This window comes from Salvelinus namaycush, chromosome 27 (assembly GCF_016432855.1).
Source record: "Salvelinus namaycush isolate Seneca chromosome 27, SaNama_1.0, whole genome shotgun sequence".
Taxonomy (NCBI): domain Eukaryota; kingdom Metazoa; phylum Chordata; class Actinopteri; order Salmoniformes; family Salmonidae; genus Salvelinus; species Salvelinus namaycush.
Window position 1 is genome coordinate 14905564 of NC_052333.1, and position 24639 is coordinate 14930202.

General features: G+C 44.6%; 2 protein-coding genes across 3 annotated transcripts; both read left to right on the forward strand.

The window, feature by feature from the left end:
- The first annotated feature begins 5 nt into the window (after positions 1-5).
- Positions 6-2118, forward strand: si:ch73-345f18.3. The gene is made up of 4 exons (XM_038966719.1): positions 6-185; positions 570-648; positions 818-1027; positions 1368-2118. The coding sequence occupies exons 1-4, from the start codon at positions 132-134 to the stop codon at positions 1757-1759; spliced, it is 735 nt and encodes a 244-aa protein (XP_038822647.1). The 5' UTR covers positions 6-131; the 3' UTR covers positions 1760-2118.
- Positions 2119-5621: 3503 nt separating this feature from the next.
- LOC120022482 (hyccin-like) lies at positions 5622-24069 on the forward strand. Of its 2 annotated transcripts, XM_038966403.1 has the most exons (13): positions 5622-5788; positions 9807-9891; positions 11538-11639; positions 11862-12044; positions 12372-12452; positions 12613-12728; positions 13130-13225; positions 15251-15367; positions 16340-16427; positions 16681-16787; positions 19727-19785; positions 21906-22205; positions 22956-23067. In XM_038966403.1, exons 2-12 carry the CDS (start codon positions 9841-9843, stop codon positions 22184-22186), a joined length of 1281 nt encoding a protein of 426 aa, XP_038822331.1. In that variant the 5' UTR covers positions 5622-5788; positions 9807-9840; the 3' UTR covers positions 22187-22205; positions 22956-23067. The 2 variants fall into 2 exon arrangements, with proteins under 2 accessions (XP_038822331.1, XP_038822332.1); XM_038966404.1 differs by lacking the exon at positions 21906-22205 and having other exon boundaries at positions 22956-24069.
- The last annotated feature ends 570 nt before the right edge of the window (positions 24070-24639 follow it).

Consider the following 24639-nt stretch of genomic DNA (forward strand, 5'->3'; position numbering starts at 1 on the left):
ACCAGGAATGCAGGGCAGTGATGGATTGACCTGGATAACGAGAGAGAAAAATAAAGTCTGTGACAAACAATAACGAGAGATTGTTTGCGAGGATTAACTGTCGGGTCTCGGGATCATTTATTTCAGCCGCAATGTCTGTGCTATTTTGTTGCCGCTGTGTTTTTCCTTCCGAAGACACCGACGAGGTACTGTATATGGGAACAGGAAAGAAGCATGATTTATTGTCTGGGTGTGCTTACAGTAACACGTACAACCACATTTTTTTTACCCGAGGGAGGCATTTGTGGAATAAGATACATACAAGCACATTATAATCACTCATGCATTAGGCTACTTTCAAATAGGCTTGTTTAAAAACGTATCATGTTAAGCCAATAGGTCATTGCATGTATGACAACACACAACGTACATGTTTCTGCATCAGGAAGTGTTATGCCACAATATTACCAACTGAGTGAAACACGGACTACTGAATAGAATAGGTATGTTGTTACAGTATTAGACACTGATCGGATTAGTATAACCCGCCCTATACCTCATTCACACATAGTGGAACGTGTGTGTTACAGAGACAGCCTCTACTGCACCCCAAGCTTCCAGAATCAGAGAAGCCAGTGTCGGCCAGACAGCCTCGACCAGCACCCACAGGTTCAATCACACATATTACCATCATATTACAAGTGTGTATGTGTGTGTTATTGTCTGTGTGTGTGTGTGTGTGTGTGTGTGTGTGTGTGTGTGTGTGTGTGTGTGTGTGTGTGTGTGTGTGTGTGTGTGTGTGTGTGTGTGTGTGTGTGTGTGCGTGTGTGTGTTTCAGTGAGTCGGAGTGGTCAGTTGGTCCCGAAGCGTGTGGGTGTGAAGGACTTGGACCAGCGGTTCTCTGATGTGACCGAGACGTTCAACCAACAACATGAGAGCTATAATGTCATGAAGGAACGCGTCATATCTCTTCGCCGCACTTACAACTGTAACAACGACAGCACCCTGACTCTGACCGAGTGTGTGAGGAAGATCAAGGAGGAGTACGGTGAGACACACACACGCACACACACACATCTGCACACATACACGCATGCATACACACACGCACGCACGCACGCACGCACGCACGCACGCACGCACGCACGCACGCACGCACGCACGCACGCACGCACGCACACACACACACACACACACACACATAACAGAGCCATGCCCTTCCTTTCTATTTATTTCTCTCTTTTTTATTGAACCTTTATTTAACCAGGTTAGTTTCGTTGAGCTAAAAATCTATTTTTCAAAAGATGTCCTCTTTTTACGCCTCTCACTCCTACTACAGATGAAGCCATATAACTTTTTTATCTTTCCCTCTCTCTCTCTCGCTCCAGAGGACAGCTACAGGGTAACCGTGGTGATAAAGGGGTATGACTTCTCTCTCTCTGTGGTTCCGCTGAGGTCTGTGGATGAGGGAGAGAAGTCTCTACCTCGCCTACTCCGGTTGGCTCAGGATGAGCTCAGGGGCTTTTCCCAGGGCGCCATAGCAATAGTCGCTGCCGGGACCAAGCTCCAGGTGCTGATAGACTGGCTGCTTAGTCGGGGGGAGCGAATGGCGGAGCAGGTCAGGGAGGTGGCACCAACTCATCAGGACCACTGTAGGCTGGAGGAGAACCTGATTGAGACCATGCAGGAAGTGAGAAGGGTGAGGGAGCTTTCGCTAGGGTACTGCCTGCAGGCTAGAGAGATCCAAACTGAGGCCGCACAGATAGCAGGGCTGGCCTGACACACGCATACAGACACACTCTGGTAACACTGAATCTATAAATGTCACATTTAAATCTTTTGGGAATTAATTTAGGCTATTTTTACTATCATGTAAAAGCACACTATGGACCTACACTGTTACACAGCACACTAGATAGTATTTCAGTATTATATAGTGAGTATGTCTATAAACATGTTAGAGAAATTAGCTGTGATATATCCTAATGTATTCTGGACAGGAATTCCTCATCTAAATCCTAATCTAATCAAACACTGTGTTGATTAAACCACTGTCAATGTTAGAGATCATGTTAGTGTTTTTTCTATGTTAATACTGTATGTTATTGTATTTTATAACACATTAAAACTGCAAACTTGTTAGTGTCTTAAGGTTTGAATGAATATGTTTGAGTGACATTGTCACGGCCGATGCTGGAAGAAGACCAAGTGGTCTTGTGGTCAGCGTACATTTTCCTTTTATTTTAGAAATGTCGCCAACAAAACAACAAACGAAAGAAACAACCGTGAAGCTTACAGGGCATTAGTGCCACAAACAAAGTTAACTACTCACAACGAAAGGAGGGAAAAATGGCTACCTAAGTATGGTTCCCAATCAGAGACAACGATAGACAGCTGTCCCTGATTGAGAACCATACCCGGCCAAAACCTCCAACGTAGTTGGAGGCTTCGTGCCATGGATCATCGCTGGAGGCTTCGTGCCATGGATCATCGCTGGAGGCTTCGTGCCATGGATCATTGCTGGAGGCTTCTTGCCATGGATCATCACTGGAGGCTTCTTGCCATGGATCATCACTGGAGGCTTCGTGCCATGGATCATCACTGGAGGCTTCGTGCCATGGATCATCACTGGAGGCTTCGTGCCATGGATCATCACTGGAGGCTTCGTGCCATGGATCATCACTGGAGGCTTCTTGCCATGGATCATCACTGGAGGCTTCTTGCCATGGATCATCACTGGAGTCAGGAGACGTATGGGCAGTCTGGTACATGGAGCTGCCACAGGGCTCACCAGGCTGGGGAGACATACAGGAGGACTGGTTCTGGCAGCAGGCACAGGACTCACCAGGCTGGGGAGACATGGCGCTGGTTCTTGGCGCTGGCACCGGATACACTGGGCCGTGGAGGCGCACTGGAGGTCTCGAGCGCAGAGCTGGCACAACCCGTTCTGGCTGGATGGTTATTTTCGCCCTGCATATGCGAGGCGCTGGGCACAGGACGCACTCCGGCCTGTGAATGCTCACTTGAGACACTGTGCGCATCACCTCATAACACGGTGCCTGACCAGTCACATGCTCCCCACGGTAAGCACGGGGAGTTGGCTCAGGTCTAAACTCCGACTCCGCCCATCCCCCCGTGTGCCCCCCCCCAACATTTTTGGGGGGAGCTGCCTCTCGGGCTTCCGTGACCGGGTCTTGTCCCCTGCCGTTCTCCCCTCCCCGGTCCAGCTCGTCCTCCAGGATGGCGCACGCTGCTTGGTCCCTTGGTGGTGGGTAGTTCTGTCACGGTCGATGCTGGAAGAAGCGGACCAAGGTGCAGCGTGGTAAGCGTACATTACTTTTATTTTAGAATGACGCCAACAAAAACAATAAACCATACAAAACGGACCGTGAAGCTGAAGGGCTATAGTGCCACAAACAAAGACAACTACCCACAACGAAAGGAGGGAAAAAGGGCTACCTAAGTATGGTTCCCAATCAGCGACAACGATAGACAGCTGTCCCTGATTGAGAACCATACCCGGCCAAAACATAGAAACACAAAATCATAGAAAACAAAACATAGAATGCCCACCCCAAATCACACCCTGACCAAACCAAATAGAGACATAAAAAGGCTCTCTAAGGTCAGGGCGTGACAGTACCCCCCCGAGGGTGCGGACTCCGGCCGCAAAACCTGAACCTATAGGGGTGGGTCTGGGTGGGCATCTATTCGCGGTGGCGGCTCAGGTGCGGGACGCAGACCCCGCTCCACCACTGGCTCACCCCACTTTGGTGGCATGTCTGGTGCGGGGACCCTCGTTGCGGGCCCCGGACTGAGGACCCTCGTTGCGGGCCCCGGACTGGGCACCCTCGCTGCGGGCCCCGGACTGGAGACCGTCGCTGGGGGCCCCGGACTGGAGACCGTCGCTGGGGGCTCCGGACTGGGGACCGTCGCTGGGGGCCCCGGACTGGGGACCGTCGCTGGGGGCTCCGGACTGGAGGCCGTCGCTGGGGGCTCCGGACTGGATCATAGAAAACAAAACATAGAATGCCCACCCCAAATCACACCCTGACCAAACCAAATAGAGACATAAAAAGGCTCTCTAAGGTCAGGGTGTGACAGACATAGCTGAGTATTAAACATTTTTATTCCACACATCACAACCACTTAGCACATAGAGACTCCTTACTGGTACTGACAGGACCCCGCAGCAGGAGAAGGGGATGGAGGAAGGGGTAGGGAGAGGGAGGGAGAGACTGTGTGGGGGGTTAGGGATGGGAGAGAGTGAGAGTGAGAGAGATGTGTGTGTGTGTTGAGAGGGAAAAAAGGGAGATGAGAGGATGGAAGAAAAAGCTTTGCTACTGATATGTTGCTGCTGTAGTGTGGACTAGGACATGCCAGTCAATAACTTACATAATGTATTAGCTCAAATGTTAAGTACTGCAATTATCTGAAGGCCTACTGTTTTTCTGCATCCATAACCTTTGCATGGCCATTAGCTATGCACCTCATACTGAGATTGGCAGACAGGCTTTTCCCAGGTTAATTATTATGTCAACCTTATATAATTAAGCAATAAGGCCCATACCACAGCTAAGGGCTGCTCTTTCATTTTAGTCATTTAGCAGACGCTGTTATCCAGAGTGATTTACATGAGCAATTAGGGTTAAATACCTTGGCCAAGGGCACATCAACAGACGTTTCACCCAGTTGACTTGGGGATTCAAACCAGTGACCCTGACCCAACGCTCTTAACCACTAGGCTACCTGCCGACGACGCAACATGGAGTGCCTGGACACAGCCCTTAGCCGTGGTATCCCATATATCACAAACCCCAGACGTAATTAGAGCAGTAAAAATTAATGTTTTGTATATGGTCTGATATAGCACGGATGTCAGCCAATCAGCATTCAGGGCTCGAACCACCCAGTTTATAATTATTATTACAGACCTACCATAACATTTTTATATAATGGACCCTGCAGTAATAACCATGTACATACAATTTATAATCCAGCATATTATAAATACATACCCTTTAAAGAGTTGACAACATAGCTGCTACTCTCTGTTATTATCTATGCATAGCCACATTAATAACCCTATCTGCATGTACATAAATACCTCAATTACCCTGACACCGGTGCCCCGCACATTGACACATTGACTCTGAACCGGTACCCACTGTATATAGCCCCGCTATTGTTATTTACTGCTGCTCCTTAACTGTTTGTTTTTCTTATCTCTTACTTTTTTTTCTTTCTTTTTTTCTCAAAACTGTATTGTTTGTTAAGGGCTTGTAAGTAAGTATTTCACTGTAAGGTTGTATTCGACGCATGTGACAAATAAAAATGTATTTGATTTGATATGGGACATAGTATACTTTCCCTTTTAAAATCACATATCAAAGTTTTATTTAAAAGTTAGAACTATAAGATATGATAGCTAAAACACAAAGGTCATAAATCATATAACTATGACAATGACCGGACTGTCAAACAGCGATGACAGCGACAATCTACCCTATTTGTGAAAATGATTATGTCCCGCCCCTACACCAAATTTAATTGGTCGCTATTTCTGGAGGCGCGGTTCTTACTTTTTATACTGCTTAACCATTGGCTTACAGGCCTGTCAATCCGAATTAGTCCTTCTCGAGTTCGCTCTAGTGTTGGCGAGTGGTGGGAGTAAATGAAAATGGAGGTTTTGATGTTGATTAATGATTTAGCTTGCTAGTGTCTTTATGGAGTAATTGATATCTACCTATTTCCTCGGACGGAACAATAGTGGACTTGGAGACAAAGGAAATCTCGAGATAGCATGATAGTAAGTAAACAAACAACTTTCCAGCCAGCTAGTTCGTCTTCTTGGAGAGCGCTTTCTGCATGAACATTTTCAGTTTGAAACCTGGCCGATTCGGCTAGAGATTGTCGAGCTCGGAAGCATATAAATTAGCTAGATCTCACACAAAGTTGTTTGCGGTAATAGTAAAATAGCTACCGTTTGTATGTAGCGAGCTTGTGTATAGCTGTAGACCAGACTTGCGAAGCTGTGTGAAAGGTGAAGGATCTTGCCAGCTAGCATCTAGCTAGCCAACTGACAGGCGTGAAGTGGAACTCTCACAATTAGCAGCTAACTTAGTTCTGTCACTACGTTGGCCAGCAAGCTAGCTAGCAGGTTTAACTGTCATTGGCCTGACAAGCCCAGGACAGGTAGCTTCCTTAGCCAGAAGGCTGTCAAAAAGTTTGTCCCTCAGCTCATCTTCTGGTTAGCTAGCTAGCAAGTACCCATAGTCTTATTTCAAGTAGTACCCTTTTCAGTCAGTCAATGGTTTAGTCTCCACATGATGTAACTACATGATGATGACAAGGATGATGTTTATAGTGATGGTCTATCTACTGTTTAGGGTTTCTGCCGGTGGATATTGTGGCTGTACGCTGATCAATAGTCCTGTAGGATCGATCAGTGGCGGACACCACATAGACATAGGTGTGGGTGTGTACCCTATGCCGAGTCTTTAGCCAGTTGTGTCTGTGTTCGCTCTGTCAAGCATGTTTGATTAAAATCCTTTGTTTCATTAAATGTTGCTGTTAATAGCTGTTACACACACGACCGTGTGTGTGTGTGCTCGCTCCCCTGCCTGTCGGACAGGTTGAGTAATGCATTGTTCAGATTTTTGCAATAGCTGACATGTGACGCAGCTTTCCTCAGTAAAGCCCTAGAGACTGGCGAGAAACACGGCTCTAATGGAGTGGAACCTCTGTAGGATGGTACACACACGCACACACAGTCCCTCTGCTATACAGAATGATAGGACAGTTTGCCAAACAGCAGTATGAGGAGAGAGCTCTCTGTAAATATGATCAGGGCCGAGCCTATAGTTACCTGAGACAGATGAAGAGAGAGCAAGAGAGTGAGAGTCAGAGAGGGAACAGGAGTGTAGGCTGCTATAAGAGGATTCCAGCCTGTCTGCTTTCTCTCTCAGAACCCACAGCTCAGACCACACACACACAGCTACTAATTAGAGTTAGGCACACTACTGCTGCTGGCAGAGAAACTACTGCAGGGGAAGGGGGGTGCAGATTCTGCAGAATCGGGTGATTGAGCGATGAGGAGAGGAAGTCTGGAGGAAGTAAGAGGTTAGGAAAACAAGGGCATTATTTCCAAAGGAGAGGGAGATCTGCTAGGATTGTGTGTGTACTCGTGTGAGTGAGAATGAGGATAATGTAGACTCTTTTCAGGACATTCCTTCACCTCATTTGGGCTGCAGCGCTCTTTCTTTCTCGCTCTCTTTCTCTCCTCTGTTTCCTCTAGGGCATGGCACAATTATATGACTACCGTGTGTGTGTGGTTTACCCCGTAACACAGGAAAAAGCGGCTCGGGCAGCTCTTTCCTCCAAGCTCTCCAAAACAGGGTGTTCTGATTGGCCCATTCACTTCCTGGCTTTTGCTCCGGTCTAATAACATGCCAGAGCAGTCCTTGGCTTGCCCTGTCCATTTTTCACTTGATCACTTCCTTGATTCATAAGGAATAAGACTGGTGTAAGAAATATGGTGGAAACTTGCTTTGAACACGGCTAGCCCTTGCTTACGCCAACCCATTGTTTTTAAGTGCGTGGGGAGGAGTGCATTCTTTAAGAGAAAGGACAGAGAATTGGGATGCATCATAGTGTGAGTAGGCTTATGTATTGGAAAGAGTTGTCATAGTGAGTGAGTTGTCTAGGAGGAGTGGGTGGGTGGGTGGGTGGGTCTGTTCTGTGTGCGTTGGTATACAGTCTTGCGATAAAAGATCTCCTGCTGACAGCGCAGTAAGTAGTGTGTTGTGTAATAACGTTGATTCAGATTAGCTTGTTCTCCAGTTAGCCAGTGTAAGAGTATGTGATTGGCTGTGCTGTCTGTTAGCTTGTTTCTGATAGGCTGTGTTTATAGGACAAGTTTGATGGTATTGGTACTGTGATTGATAGATGGAGAAGAAACTACTACTGTGGAGCTAGCATCCACCTGGAGTGTGTGTGGCTGGCCTATTGATGTTAAAGGTTGTTTGTTTGGCTGCTACTCGTTTGGGCTTACTGTACCACTCGGACCACACACACACACAGGCACACAGAGAGGATTAGAAGTGTAAACTAGCAGAGGAATGTGTTTAAATAGAGAGGATTATGAGGAGAGGCTGCCTGTTTTAAGCTCTGTGGTAGGAACCTGGAGGTCAGTGTGTGTGAGACCGTGAATGGAATCTTTATGATTGCAGTTATAACCGGTTGGCAGGCTCTCTGTTTTGTGAAACATGGAGGTGAATATTAGAATACACACACGCCCACGTTCCTGTTTGGTGTTGGGCAACACTCCACTGTGTCTCCACCTAAAATATAAACGCAAAATGCAACAATTTCAAAGATTTGTACTGAGTTACAGTTCATAATGAGGAAATCAGTCAATTTAAATAAATGTATTAAGGCCTAATCTATGGATTTCACATGACTGGGAATACAGATATGCATCTGTTGTCATAGAAAATGGGCCTCACAATGGGCCTCAGGATTTCGTTACAGTATTTTTGTGCTTTTGAATTTCCGTTGGTAAAATGCAATTGTGTTCATTGTCCTCTCCATAACCATAACCCCACGACCACCATGGGGCACTCTGTTTGTTTACAACGTTGACATCAGCAAACGGCTCGCCCACACAACGCCATTCACATGGTCTGTGGTTGTGAGGTCGGTTGGACATAATGCTAAAGTGACATTGGAGGCGGCTTATGGTAGAGAAATTAACATGAAATTATTTGACAACAGCTCTGGTGGACATTCCTCCAGTCAACATGCCAATTGCACGCTCCTTTAACTTGAGACATCTGTGCCATTGTGTTGTGTGATAAAACTGCACATTGTAATGATCATGCTGTTTAATCAGCTTCTTGAAATGCTACACCTGTCAAGTGGATGGATTTATCTTGGCAAAGGGGAATGCTCACTAACTGGGATGTAAACAAATTTGTGCACAACATTTGAGAGAAATAAGCTTTTTGTGTGTATGAAACATTTCTGTGATAATGTATTTCAGCTCATGAAACATGGGAGCAGCACTTTACATGCTGCTTTAGCTCGGTGATCCCCCGGTACCATGGTCAAAGTTTGGTCATTATCTCTTCTAGTCTAGTAGGCCAGATCTGAGCTCATGGAAACACACTGTAGATGGATGATATTTACATAATTCATCTAGCTCTGTTTATACCATACGAGGAGCAGTGTGTGTGTGTGTGTGTGTAGTCTCGTAGAACCAGACCAATGTGTTGTGTTTGTGTGACATCATGTAAATGTAAAGAATCTTAAGAAGTAGTTGAAGAAAGAATAATTCCAATCTGAGCACATGGTCCTGCATGAGAGTTCTCTCTCTCTCTCACCCCCTCTCTTTTTCACTCTTTCCCTCTCTTTCACACAGTGTGTGGACATGGTCCATCTCTTCCCCTTGCACCCACTTCTCACGACACACAAACACACACACCACACAGATGTAGTGCTGTACTTCATTGTCTTGAACAAACATATCAAATCCATGAGGGGAGAGATGGTAGGGATGGAGAAATGGATGGGGGAGTGGGGGCTTAGCACTGTTTTCCTCCCTATCTCTCTCACACACACACACTCTTATGTAACTGCGGGAGAGCCTGAAGTAACATTATAAGGAGAGAGCGAGGGAGAGTGCTGTTGATAGTGAGAGGGGTGAGAAACAGCAGAGATTGTGTGAAGCTGTAACTAAGGGAACGTGAGGGAAAGAGATGGATTTTGTATTGTGTGTCTGTCTTAGTTTGTGAGTGTACTAACAACAGTCTCTCTTTGCTTCCCAGGTAGAGGTGTGTCCACAGCAGCAGATGAGGGAAGATGTTGGCTATGGACCAAGGAGTGGTGGAGGAGTGGCTGTCAGAGTTTAAGGTGTGTGCCTGTCAGTCAGTTTTTCCGTTAGCCGGTAAGCTATTACCCCCCCCCCCCAAGCCCATAAGTAAAATTGTCACCAGCTAAAAATCCCATAGAAAAATAATGACTTTTATTCATTGATGGAAATACCAGTCGCTGGAAATGCATTTGACCGGTCTTATTGGTCTCTAGGTTAATTTGCATAATTTTGTGGAATTAAATTGGTGCGTGTGTATTTTCGTTGGTCATTACGTTTCTTATTTATCACACGCACAGCAAACGGATACAGAGCCTGTATATGAGCGGAAAATCTGTCATACAGCGCGAGAGCTGCTGCTACAGCTGATCACACAGCTCGTTCGTTGTTAATGGGGTAAAGCATGCTTTTATAAGCCCAATCATTACACAACAATTGCAAATGCCATCGCGTCTTTAAAACAGTTTTGATGTCCACGATTAAAAATATATCCTTTTTTTATTTTTCAACTGGTAATTGAAGCTTGCTTCCCATTCGCCATTCAAGTACATAGACAATGATAGGCAGGCTTTAATCCATCACACACCGCTTTACAATGAGCTGGAGGCAGTATGCATTTTGAAAACATATTCTTAATTGTTTGAAACCTGAACATTTTACATCATATTATGAGGCATGTCTTACCTTGCTTCAAAGTAGCCTAGCCAAAAGTATTTTATAAAGACTTCCATATGCCATTGAAACCAGTAGCTAATGGTTTTCAAATCAACTTTCTTTCATTGTCCAGTAGCTGAACTTCCATCCTAGTCATATTAGCAACCAATGCTAGTTGCATCTTTAGATCTCCCCTTTTTCAACATTTCTAAATTATATTTTCGTCTGTCACATGAAACTGCTGACATGCGGTGTGCTTTTTACCACTGTTTTCCCGCTAATTGCATTATGGAAAGAACATGTGTGTGTAGCCTACTGCCTTGTGCACATCGCTGAGCTTTATAATGTGAAGAAATAATAGTTCATCAACATTTGAAGATAAATACTCTGATCTGTTGCATCAGCCTCTTTTTAAAGATGTTTTGGTGTAGCCTAGGCCTACTGGTTGTGTGAATTTTGGGATCTATCGTCCTACAACTGTCCTAGAATCTGTTTTGGAATAGGCTATTTCTTTCTCGCACAGAACAACAAGCTGACCAATAGAATTGGTCAACTTTTCTACTATGGGGGATAGGCTAGTGAGTTTGCTGTTCGTTACTCGTCTTGTTGGCTGAGGAAAAGTACATCTTCAAAGTATGCATCAGAATTCGGTAAGAAGGAAGCACGCCGTTGCATCCTCGAGTTGCATGTTCTGTTAAGATGCATTACCATAATCTAAGTGTGATTTCTGTCATTCTGAACACCGTGGGTGGACGCCCTAGTGGGTTATGCACCCAATGAATATGGGTCCAGAAAATTCAATTCTGCCTGTCCGCTGTCTGACGCCACATTTTCCTAACGGAAACCCTGGTGTGTTTGTGTATGTGTTTTAGGGGAGAGCCAGTGTCACTGTCTCCTCATCAGTATTTATGTTTGTCAGCACACACACACACACACACACAAACGTAGATGTGTGGGCTTAGTACACACATAGTTACCTGTTATTTCAAGGTTGCTCCGGGTACAGAGTGTTGATCTGTGTGATTGTGTACAGACCCTTCCTGACAGTGCAGTGTCCAGCTACGCAGCATCTCTGAAGGAGAAAGGCTCCCTGATCCCAGCGCTCTACAAAGTCATCAGGGAGAACTACAGTGACGTACGTACTACACACACGCACATACAACGTTAATGCATACACGGATACAATCCGTTTCCACTAGCATTGCTACATTCTGCAAAAATGCTCGCCAGGAGCTTCTGGACTTTGCTAAATATCCAGCTAATGAAACATTAACAACCTAGGTATTTAACAGAACTAAGCTAAAACTTCAAAAAGTGAACTCTCCCTCAAACCCTCTCCTCTATATCTGTCTTCTAGTTGTTGGAGCCAGTGTGTCACCAGTTGTTTGAGTTCTATCGTAGCGGAGAACCACGGCTGCAGCGGTTTGTTCTCCAGTTCCTCCCTGAGCTGCTCTGGTCCCTCCTCCTGGCTCCGTCTGCAGCCAGGGACCCACATACCTCCGGCTGTATAGAGGCACTGCTACTGGGGATATATAATCTGGTGAGATACACACCCACAGTCTAACACACAATTTCAGGAGGGTGTGGGGGGGTTAGCAATTAGGGCTTTTTCTCTCTCTCTGTCGCTCACTGTCTGTCTCAGAATAGCAGAGTAGGTCAGCTGTCATTCAGCATCCTGTCACAGCTATTACTCATCCTGACATTAACAGCTCTGACATCGCCAAACAGGCCTTTACACACAGACACACACAGAGACAGACAGACACCACTGAGACACTGCTTTGCTTTAATAAGGTGTACTTTTTAAAATAGCTTTTATTTCCCTCGCCCACACACTGACATTCTCTCTCTGTCTTTCTCCCTGTAGGAGATTGTAGATAAGGATGGACAGAGTAAAGTCCTTTCTTTCACTGTCCCCTCCCTCTCCAAACCCTCAGTCTACCACGAAGTAAGTTCACCTTTCAAGTCAGTCTTTCTCTATGAACATGGTATATGGATAGAGTTGGCTAACTATTAAATCCTCCCTAGATGAAAGTTTATAATCCATGACCATCTTTAAATAACTTTTTATAGATCAAGTTAGTAATATGAATAAACCCTTCCCCCAGCCCTCCACCATTGGCTCCCTGGCGTTGACGGAAGGGGCTCTAGCTAATCATGGGCTGCGTAGAGTGGTGTACAGCGGGCCTCACCTACAGAGAGAAACCTTCACGGCTCAGAACAGGTCAGACAGAGTTATGGTTGAATTGGAGCTGGGCTGCAGTGTGATAAATTTGTTTTATGGCAATTTGGCTGAAGTGCTTAAGATCTTGGTTTGTGTTAACGTTGCTGAATAAACATCCTGATGCGGAGAACCCATAGCATGCTGAACTCCGGTAGAGAGTAGTCAGTAGAGATGGGTGAGCGGGAAGCGTCTGGAACTGAGAATCTCTTATTGCAGACAGACAGCCTAATGTCTATAATCACTAGACTAGCTACAGATAATAGGCCAGATACCCTACTGACTCTAGGTTAGCGTTTCTAAACCCACTCTCTGTGTGTGTGTGTGTGTGTGTGTGTGTGTGTGTGTGTGTGTGTGTGTGTGTGTGTGTGTGTGTGTGTGTGTGTGTGTGTGTGTGTGTGTAGGTTCGAGGTGCTGACCTTCCTGCTGCTGTGTTACAATGCAGCTCTCAGCTACATGACCTCATCATCTCTGCAGTCCCTCTGCCAGCTCAGCTCCAGGTAACACACACACACACGCGCTCCCCTGCCAGCATCCGCTTATTTGATCCTCTTAAAGACTTTAGCGGAGAACTGGGCCAAGATACTACCACTTTCCCTGAGAGCCTAGGACACACACACACACACACACACACACAGACAGGTCTCTGTCTGAGGAGTTGTTAATCTGCTGGCAGTGGTTGAGCATTAGTGTGATGAACACTGAGCTAAAGAGAGACAGGGAGGTGATCAGCTCACTGCAGTTCTACTCTTTGACTTAGAGCAGGTATTCTAAAACTGGGGTACGTTCAATGCCATCGGGGGTATGCCAAATAATCGTTTTTTGTCACCCGAGTAGCCTTGTTTCACTGACAACAAATTAAACTATCTAGTGTTCAGCAAAATAACAATACAATGTCAGATACAGGTAGCCTAATAATTAACATCCAATCACATTAACCGTTACTCTCTTGCGGGGATTTCATTAACAGCCCGTATGTAGCTAAACGTATCTGCTACTTATGTTGGTATCTGTACTGATGGCGCAAAAGCCATGACATGAGGAGTGGAGTGGTAACGCGCGTGTAAGCAGTTGCTTCCGACGCCACTTGGGTACACTGCAGCATCCACTGAGAGGCTCTTGCTGCCAAGGGAATGCCTGACAGCTTGAAAGACATGTTGGACACTACAGTGAAAATGGTTAACTTTGTTAAAGCAAGGCCCCTGAACTCTCGTATTTTCTGCACTCTGCAATGATATGGGCAGCGACCATGTAACGCTTTAACAACATACAGAAGTGCGCTGGTTATCAAGGGGCACAGTATTGACACGTTTTTTAAAATTGAGAGACAAGCTTAAAGTTTTCTTTACTGACCATCATTTTCACTTGTCTGACCGCTTGCATGATGACGAGTTTCTCACACGACTGGCCTATGTGGGTAATTTTTTCTCGCCTGAATGATCTGAATCTAGGATAACAGCGACTCTCCACAACTATATTCAATGTGCGGGACAAAATTGAGGCTATGATTAAGAAGTTGGAGCTCTTCTCTATCTGCATTAACAAGGACAACACAGGTCTTTCCATCATTGTATGATTTTTTTTGTGTGCTTACGGACAATGTCAAATGTGATATAGCGAAGCACCTGAGTGAGTTGGGTGCGCAGTTACTTTCCCGAAACGGATGACACAAACAACTGGATTCGTTATCTCTTTCATGCCCTGCCTCCAGTCCACTTACCGATATCTGAACAAGAGAGCCTCATTGAAATTGCAACAAGCTGTTCTGTGAAAATTGAATTTAATCAGAAGCCACTGCCAGATTTCTGGATAGGGCTGCGCTTCCGCTGTTAAGACACTGATGCCATTTGCAACCACGTACTCATGTGAGAGTGGATTCTCGACCCTCACTAGCATTTAAACTAAATGCATGCACAGACTGTGTGTGGACAATGATTTAAGACTGAGACTCTCTCCAATACAACCCAACATTGCAGAGTTATGTGAATCCTTTCAAGCACACCTTTCTCATTAACCTGTGGTGAGTTAATCACAATTTTCGATGAACAAATAAGGTTTTATCTGTAAGATGGCTAAATAAAGAGCAAAATTATTGATTATTGTATTATTATTTGTGCCCTGGTCCTATAAGAGCTCTTTGTCACAACCCGGCTCGTGGGAAGTGACAATCTCACACTCATTCTTATGTTTAATAAATGTATCGTATAGTGTGTGGCAGGCTTACAATGATGGCAAAAAACATTTGAGAGTGCGCTGACCCTGGTGCTAGAGGGTGTACGCAGCTGGAGGTTGAATGTTCAAAGGGGTATGGGACTATAAAAAGTTTGGGAACCACTGATCTAGAGGAATCTGGCTGCTTGAAGAAACACAACAGTATATTATTGGTGGCATGGATTTTTCAAATCATACTGGTCTTTTATGAAGATACTCTCAAAGCTTGCCATTTGTGTTCTGGTTGGTGGCTGTATTCTCTGTACTGTGATTGGTTGAATTACGGTATTCTCTGTTGTGTGATTGGTCTACAGGGTGTGTATCTGTGGTTACCCGCGGCAACAGCTAAGGAGGTATAAAGGCATCAGCTCTCGTCTGACCGTCACCTCTGAGTTCCTGGTCCAACTCATCACTGGGATACATTACGCGCTGTGAGAAAACACACACACACACACACTATCCCTAACCTCTAACCATGAAACCAGCCTCCTTCACTCACGCTGCCAAACATACCCTCGTAAAACTGACTATCCTACCGATCCTCGACTTCGGCGATGTTGGGGGCTATTTTGTAAATGACACTCTACTCAGCAAACTGGATGCAGTATATCACAGTGCCATCCGTTTTGTCACCAAAGCCCCATATACTACCCATCACTGCGACCTGTATGCTCTCGTTGGCTGGCCCTCGCTACATATTTGTCGCCAGACCTACTGGCTCCAGGTCATCTATAAGTCTTTGCTAGGTAAAGCCCTCCCTTATCTCAGCTTGCTGGCCACCATAACAACACCCACCCTGCGCTCCAGCAGGTATATCTCACTGGTCATCCCCAAAGCCCACACCCCCTTTGGCTGCCTTTCCTTCCAGTTCTCTGCTGCCAATGACTGGAACGAATTGCAAAAATCACTGAAGTTGGAGACTAATATTTCCCTCACTAACTTTAAGCAACGGCTGTCAGAGCAGCTCACAGATCACTGCAGCTGCACAAAGCCCATTTGTAAATAGCCCATCCAATCTACCTACCTCATCCCCATATTGTTTTTATTAACTTTTTTGCTCTTTTGCACACCAGTATTTCTACTTGCACATCATCATCTGCACATCTATCAATCCAGTGTTCATTTGCTAAATTGTAATTACTTCGCTACTATGGCCTATTTATTACCTTACCTCCTTACGCCATTTGCACACACTGTATGTATATAGATTTTTCTATTGTGTTATTGACTGTACGTTTGTTTATTCCATGTGTGTTGTCTGTCGCACTGCTTTGCTTTATCTTGGCCAGAACGCAGTTGTAAATGAGAACTTGTTCTCAACTGTCCTACCTGGTTAAATAAAGGTGAACAAATAAAATAAAATACCCTGTGAACGAGAGGGTTTATTATTTTGTGTGTTCCAGGTGTAATGGGGAGATGGACCTGGGTTCCAAGGCGCTGGATGATGTTCTGTACCGAGCTCAGCTAGAACTGTACCCTGAAGCTCTACTGGTGGGTGACATCACACACACAAACACACACACAGGTGTGTGCCAGGACACCGACCTCTCCCATGTCATGTCACCAGATGGTGTGCGTGTGGTGCCTGTAATCCCACAGTGTTAAAACATTGAGATGTTAATCTGTAATCCTGAAGGCTGCTTCATCAAACCGCAGGCAGCAGTTGTTCAACAGTACCGTAGACACACACACACACAGAGCATCCTGTGGTTGTTGTCAGTACTTAACATTGTGTGTTATTTAGGTGGGTAATGCCATCAAGTCGTCCCAACAGTGTGCAGCGCTGAAGTCTGGCGCTAGTAAAGAAGGAGCTCGCAGCATTCAGGTGGAGATCACTCCTACTTCCTCTAGGTACGTATGTTCTCTCTATCTACACTAGGTATGTACAGTGCCTTCAGTAAGTATTCATACCCCTTGACTTGTTCCACATTTGTTGTTACAGCCTGCCTTCAAAATGGATTCATTTGTTTATTTTTCTCACGCGTCTACACACAATATCACATAATGAAAACGTTTTATTTTTGGGGGGTGAAAGTGAAATACGGATATCTAGTTTATACTGAACAAAAATATAAACGCAACATGCAAGAAATTACAATATTTTACTGAGATACAGTTCATATAAGGAAATCAGTAAGTTGAAATAAATTAATTAGGCCCGACTCCAAGCATTACACATGACTGGGAATACAGATATGCATCTGTTGGTCACAGATACATAAAAAGTAAATGGGCCTCAGGATCTTGTCACGGTATCTCTGTGCATTAAAATTGCCATCAATAAAATGCAATTGTGTTTGTTGTCCATAGCTTATGCCGTCCCTTACCGTAACTCAACCGCCACCATGGGGCACTCTGTTCACAACGTTGACATCAGCAAACCACTCACCCACACGGCGCCGTACACGTAGTCTGTGGTTGTGAGGCTAGTTGGACGTACTACAAAACATTACATTCTCAGGCAACAGCTCTGGTGGACATTCCTGCAGTCAGCATTCCAATTGCATGCTCCCTCAACTTGAGACATCTGTGGCATTGTGTTGTGTAACAAAACTGCACATTTTCGAGTGGCCTTTTATTGTCCCCAGCACAAGGTGCACCTGTGTAATGATCATGCTGTTTAATCAACTTCTTGACATCAGTCAGGTGGATTAATTATCTTGGCAAAGGGGAAATGCTCACTAACAGGGATGTAAACAAAAGTTATTTTTATTTCAGCTCATAAGACATGGGACCAACACTTGTTGTGTTTTTTTATATTTTTGTTCAGTGTACGTAAGTATTCACACCTCTGAGTCAATAATTTGTAGAAACACCTTTGGCAGCGATTACAGCTATGAGTCTTTCTGGGTAAGTCTCTAAGAGCTTTCCACACTTGGATTGTGCAACATTTGTCCATTATTCTTTTCAAAATTCTTCAAGCTCTGTCAAATTGGTTGTTGATCATTGCTAGACAGCCATTTTCAGGTCTTGCCATAGATTTTTAAAGTAGATTTAACTCAAAACTGTAAATCGGCCACTCAGGAACATTCACTGTCTTCTTGGTAAGCAACTCCAGTGTAGATTTGCCCTTGTTTTTAGGTTATTGTCCTGCTAAAAGGTGAATTCATCTCTGTGCCTGGTGGAAAGCAGACTGAACCAGGTTTTCCTCTGGGATTCTGCCTGTGCTTAGCCCCATTCCGTTTCTTTTTTTATCCTGAAAAACTCCCTAGTCCTTAATGATTACAAGCAAACCAATAACATGATGCAGCCACCACTATGCTTAAAAATATGGAGAGTGGTACTCAATAATGTGTTGTATTGGATTTGCCCCAAACATAACCCTTTGTTTTCAGGACAAAAAGTGAATTGCTTTGTCACATTTTTTGCAGTATTACTTTAGTGCCTTGTTGCAAACAGGATGCATGTTTTGGAATATTTTTAGTCAGTACGTGCTTCCTTTTCCCTCTGGCAATTAGGTTAGTATTGTAGAGTAACTACAATGTTGTTGATCCATTCTCAGTGTTCTCCTATCACAGCCATTAAACTCTAACTGTTTTAAAGTCACCATTGGCATAATGGTGAAATCCCTGAGCGGTTCCCTTCTCCGGCAACTGAGTTAGGAAGGACGACCTGTACAGTATCTTTGTAGTGACTGGTATATTTATATATCCAAAGTGTAGTTAATAACTTCAACATGCTCAAAGGGATATTCAATGTCTGCTTTTTTTTATTTTTTCCCATCTACCATTAGGTAGCCTTTGCGAGACATATGGAAAACCTCCCTGGTCTTTGTGGTTGAATCTGTGTTTGAAATGCACTGCTCAACTCCAGGACCTTAAAATTATCTGTATGTGTGGGGTACAGAGATGAGGTAGTCATTAACATATCATGTTAAACACAATTAGTGCACTCAGTCCATGCAACTTATTAGGTGACTTGTTAAACACATTTTTACTCCTGAACTTATTGGCTTGCCATAACAAAGAGGTTGGAGACTTATTGACTCAAAACATTTCAGCTTTTCATTTTTTATTATTATTATTTTTTTTGAAAAACACAATTCCACTTTGACATTATGGGGTTATTGTGTGTAGGTCAGAGACATTTTTTTCTTCTATTTAATCAATTTTAAATTCCGACTAACACAACAATGTGGAAAAAGTCAAGGGATGTGAATACTTTCTGAAGGCTCTGTATGTGTATATAATAAATATATATATTTACACAGTATACTTCCTCTAGGTACATTTTTATTTATTTCAACCAGGTAGGCTAGTTGAGAACAAGTTCTCATTTACAACTGCGACCTGGCCAAGATAAAGCAAAGCAGTGCGACACATACAACAACACAGAGTTACAAATGGAATAAACAAACATACAATCAATAATACAATAGAAAAAGTCTATATACAGTGTGTGCAAATGAGGTAGGATAAGGGAGGTAAGGCAATAAATAGGCCATGGTGGCGAAGTAATTACAATATAGCAATTAAACACTGGAGTGATGTGCATGTAGAGTAACTGGGGTGCAAAGGAGCAAAATACATCATATACAGTATACACAGTATCCATTTTGATCTATAGTTATAGGTTCATAGATTGATTGTTATTTTTTTAGTGGAAAATTGTCTTTTGGATTTTCACATTGCACTCAATAACAGTTTAATGTGAACATAAGATCTTGGTTTGTAAACATAAATATAGTTTTTTGATGAATGGTGATGATTTTGATAGACTGCATTTTATATTGATTTTCCTGGTGACCTCTTTTGAACTACTAATAATTGAATTTGAATTCCCTTCTGTAGGATTTCACGGAATGCGGTCACGTCACTCTCTATCAGAGGACACCGCTGGAAACGACATGGTAAGACAGACAGACGGTTAGAAACGCTAACCTAGGGTATCTGGCCTATTATCTGTAGCTAGTCTAGTGATTATAGACATTAGGCTGTCTGTCTGCAATAAGAGGTTCTCAGTTCCAGACGCTTCCCGCTCACCCATCTCTACTGACTACTCTCTACCGGAGTTCAGCATGCTATGGGTTCTCCGCATCAGGATGTTTATTTAGCTTATCATTCACTACAGCTCTGCTCATCTGTCTTCTCTAGACATTATCACTGTCTGTACATGTTATTACGTTTAATGTTTACTGTCTATACATGATCACTGCCTCGTCTGTTTTAATAGTTTACTGTATGCATTATTGTACATGCATGTACAGTTGAAGTTGGAAGTTTACATACACCTTAGCCAAATAGATTTCAACTCAGTTTTTCACAATTCCTGACATTTAATCCTAGTAAAAATGCCCTGTCTTGGGTCAGTTAGATCATCACTTTATTTTAAGAATGTTAAATGTCAGAATAATAGTAGAGTGATTTTATTTCAGCTTGTATTTCTTTCATCACATTCCCAGTGGGTCAGAGGTTTACATACGCTCAATTAGTATTTGGTAGCATTGCCTTCTTAAATTGGTTAACTTGGGTCAAACATTTTGGGTGGCCTTCCACAAGCTTCCCACAATAAGTTGGGTGAATTTTGGCCCATTCCTCCTGATAGAGCCAGTGTAACGGAGTCAGGTTTGTAGGCCTCCTTGCTCGCGCACGCGTTTTCAGTTCTGCCCACATTTTCTATAGGATTGATGTCAGGGCTTTGTGCTGGCCACTCCAATACCTTGACTTTGTTGTCCTTAAGCCATTTTGCCACAACTTTGGAAGTCGCTTGGGGTCGTTGTCCATTTGGAAGACCCATTTGTGACCAAGCTTTAGCTTCCTGACTGATGTCTTGAGATGTTGCTTCAATATATCCACAAAATGTTCCTACCTCATGATACCATCTATATTGTGAAGTGCACCAGCCCCTCCTGCAGCAATGCACCCACACAACATGATGCAGCCACCCCCGTGCTTCAAGGTTGGGATGGTGTTCTTCAGCTTGCAAGCATTCCCCTTTTTCCTCCAAACATAACGATGGCCATTATGGCCAAACAGTTCTATTTTTGTTTCATCTGATCAGAGGACATTTCTCCAAAAAGTATGATTTTTGTCCCCATGTGCAGTTGCAAACCGTAGTCTGGCTTTTTTTAGCGGTTTTGGAGCAGTGGCTTCTTCCTTGCTGAGCGGGTTTTGAGGTTATGTCGATATAGGACTCGTTTTACTGTGGATATAGATACTTTTGTACCTGTTTCCTCCAGCATCCTCACAAGGTCCTTTGCTGTTGTTCTGGGATTGATTTGCACTTTTCGCACCAAAGTACGTTCATCTCTAGGAGACAGAACGCGTCTCCTTCCTGAGCGGTATTGGTCCCGTGGTGTTTATACTTGCGTACTATTGTTTGTACAGATCAACGTGGTACCTTCAGGCTTTTGGAAATTGCTCCCAAGGATGAACCAGACTTGTGGAGGTCTACAATTTTTTTCTGAGGTCTTGGCTGATTTCTTTAGATTTTCCCATGATGTCAAGCAAACTGAGTATGAAGGTAGGCTTTGAAATACATCCACAGGTACACCTCCAATTGACTCAAATGGTGTCAATTAGGCTATCAGAAGCTTCCAAAGCCATGACATCATTTTCTGGAATTTTCCAAGCTGTTTAAAGGCACAGTCAACTTAGTGTATGTAAACTTCTGACCCACTGGAATTATGATACAATGAATTATAAGTGAAATAATGTCTGTAAACAGTTATTGGAAAATTTATTGGAAAATGTATCATGCTCAAAGTCCTGACCGACAAAGAAATTTGTGAAGTGGTTGAAAAACGAGTTTTAATGACTCCAACCTAAGTGTATGTCAACTTCCGACTTCAACTGTACATTGTCACTGTCTGCATGTGCAGTGTCACTATATTCTGTATACTGTTATGGTCATCATGATTTTGTCTAGGATTTTTTTTGCCATCACATTTATTTGACTGTCTGTGTGTGTCTCTTATCTGTGTCTTCGTGTGTGTGTGTTTTATATCTGTCTCCATCTCCATGACCCCAGAGTCCCAGGAGGTCAGTGTAGATGGTGACCCGGCGACCCCTGGAGGTCAAGGGTCATCCATCCCAGAGATCAGTGTGACGATGCCCAACGGAGACTCTCTACGACCCCGCGACCCCCGACCTTTAACCCAGTCCGAGCCTGAGCCGCTGGGGTCAGCCTCAGAGGTCAGCCCCACCCACGACCCCAGTCCTAGGGGTCAGGAGGTCAGGAGGCAGAAGTCTGTGAGGCGATTGGTGGACGAGAGTTCTGGGCCCTCCTCCGCAGGAAGGGCCCAGTACTAAGACCCTCCCCATCCCCGGGGTAACCTAAGTAACATTGTGTGGAGGCGTGGTCTTCTCTAAGCATGACGGTTGATTGGTTGGCTGACTAACTTTCGCCGCACTGCGTTGCCTCCTGACATGTCCTCCGATTTACTCAGTTTGAGAGAACCCTTCCTCATCACTCACTCCATCCATTTTCTCTCTCTGTGTGTGTGTGTGTGTGTGTGTGTGTGTGGTGGGGGGGTGGAGGTATTTTGGTCTCTAAAACGCCTAACTCCAACACATCCCTGGGTTGCCAGGGGAGACAGACTGCGTTCTCCTGATTGGTTAGTTGCAGCAGCTGAGGAGAATAGGCAGCTCTGGATTGGTCATTAGTCTCTTCCCCAGTATTTATTTTGTTTTAATTTCAGTATGTATATCAGTTCAGTGTGTCTGAAGGACCTGCCTATCTGTCTGTCTGCTGGTATAAGATAGTAGATTGCAGTCAGATGTGAGTTGTTAGTCGTGTGTTTTGTGTGTGTGTGTGGTTGGTTGGTATGTGTTTTGCTTTCTACAACTCCTGCTGCCCAGACCTCTGCCTGTTGCTGTTCTCAGATTTGATACTTGATAAGTTAACTGATCGTAGCACCACTAACTGTAGTACAGCTGAATGGCTACCATGTAAATAGGTGTCTTTACTCACTACCAGGGTCAGCACCAGCCCACTGTCCTGTCCTGTAGCCTGCTCTACTATTCTGTCTGTCATTTAACAATAACTAACCCCTCTCTCTTTCTTTCTCTCTATCTCTAGACGCAGTGGATTTGGGTTCCCCGGACGAGTTGATGGATATCTCTGAAGTGGACGAAGGGGTGTGGCCTACAGGAGGGGGTGGCCCGGACTCACTGACTCCACCTACCATCACTATCAGCAACAGCGTTACCCCTGGGGTGGGAGGGGCCAAGACAGGAAGCAGGAAGTGGCATCTAGGCGGACGGTCGCATAAGGAGAAGGAGGCATGTCCTCCAGGGGGGCAGACCCTGGGCGAGAACCTGGATCTGTCAATCAAACGTCTGACGCTGACGTCCAGCCAATCGGTGCCCAAGGGGCCGAGCCATAGCGCACTGAGCAGCCTATCGCGTACGGCCAGCGCTGTGTTCTCCCGCTCCTTTGAGGGAAACAACACCGGGGGTAACCGTGGCAACCCAGAGGCTGGCCGCTATTCGTGCAGTGGCAGCCTGCAGGAGGAGGAGTTAGGCTATCTAAGCCCCACCCCCAGCCGCAACCAGCGCTCGCCCAGCATCAGCGTGCACTTTAGGAGCGACCTGTGAACCCTGACCTCTAACGCTTGAGCTCTCACCCCCATCTTAACCCTCTAACCCCATGCCCCTGTACCTGTGACCTGTACTCCCAGCCTGCCAGGAGGACTGGAACACAAATTCATGAACACATTCCCTCTTATCCCCCTCCTTTCCTCACCATCTCCCTTTCTTTCCTATCCATACCATTCTTCATCTCCTTCTCTTCTTCTTCAGTAGGACAGCTGCCCCCTCTAGAAACCGGCTTCTCTCCTCCACTTCCTCTCTCTCCAAAGCGAGAGCCTGGTGTGAGAGCAGGGAGCCTGTGTCCATCCTTCCGCCCTGGAACTACAGAACCACCAGACAGATCTGCAGACTGTTTTCTGAGAGGGTTTGGAAATGGAGTATTTAAGACTCTTGTTTGTCCTGTTTGGCTTTCTGTACATCCCTCCCGACCACGCCCCCATCACCGGGCAAGTACTGTGTTTGTGAGCTTGCATGTGTGTGTGTGAGCTTGCATGTGAGTGTGAATGCAATCAAGCGTTAGTGACTGTTTTTAGAATAAAGGTTGCTGATTGCTGCAATGAACAAGGTGTGATACTCCCAAAAATAAAATGAAAATAACTACAGTCTCTAGTGAAACTCTTTTTTTCAGATGCCCTCTCTTTCCCCTCTCCTTACTCATCATGCACTAGGCCCTAGTGACTAGGGTTTGAACGAACCCTAACACAATGTGACCTCCACACGCCCATTGCCATAGCAAATATTTATTCATCCAGTCTGAATAATTCTGCATTACACAAAATTATTAAATGACAGACCACAAAAATGATAGAAACCAAAAATAATCATTAGTCTTTCATGTTTACGTGTGAAAAGTATTGATTGATGTCATCCTACTAGAAGCAATATTTATCTTTCTGTGGTTATTTTCTCCCTGGTCTGATCAACAAACAAGCTGATTGGGGTAATTTATGTTTCTGATCAATAAATTGATTGGGGGTGGGTTTGTTAAGTTTGTATGATAATGTATAAACTTTGTATGATGTAAATGAATTTTCCTATGATTGAGAGACTTGGGTTTTTAAATATAGATGCAACAATATATCAAAAGCAGTGGGGCGCCTACCTGTTTACGGTATTGATATGCATAAGCAGGAAGTCACCCTGTTGTCGATGCTGATGTCATATTGCTGCGT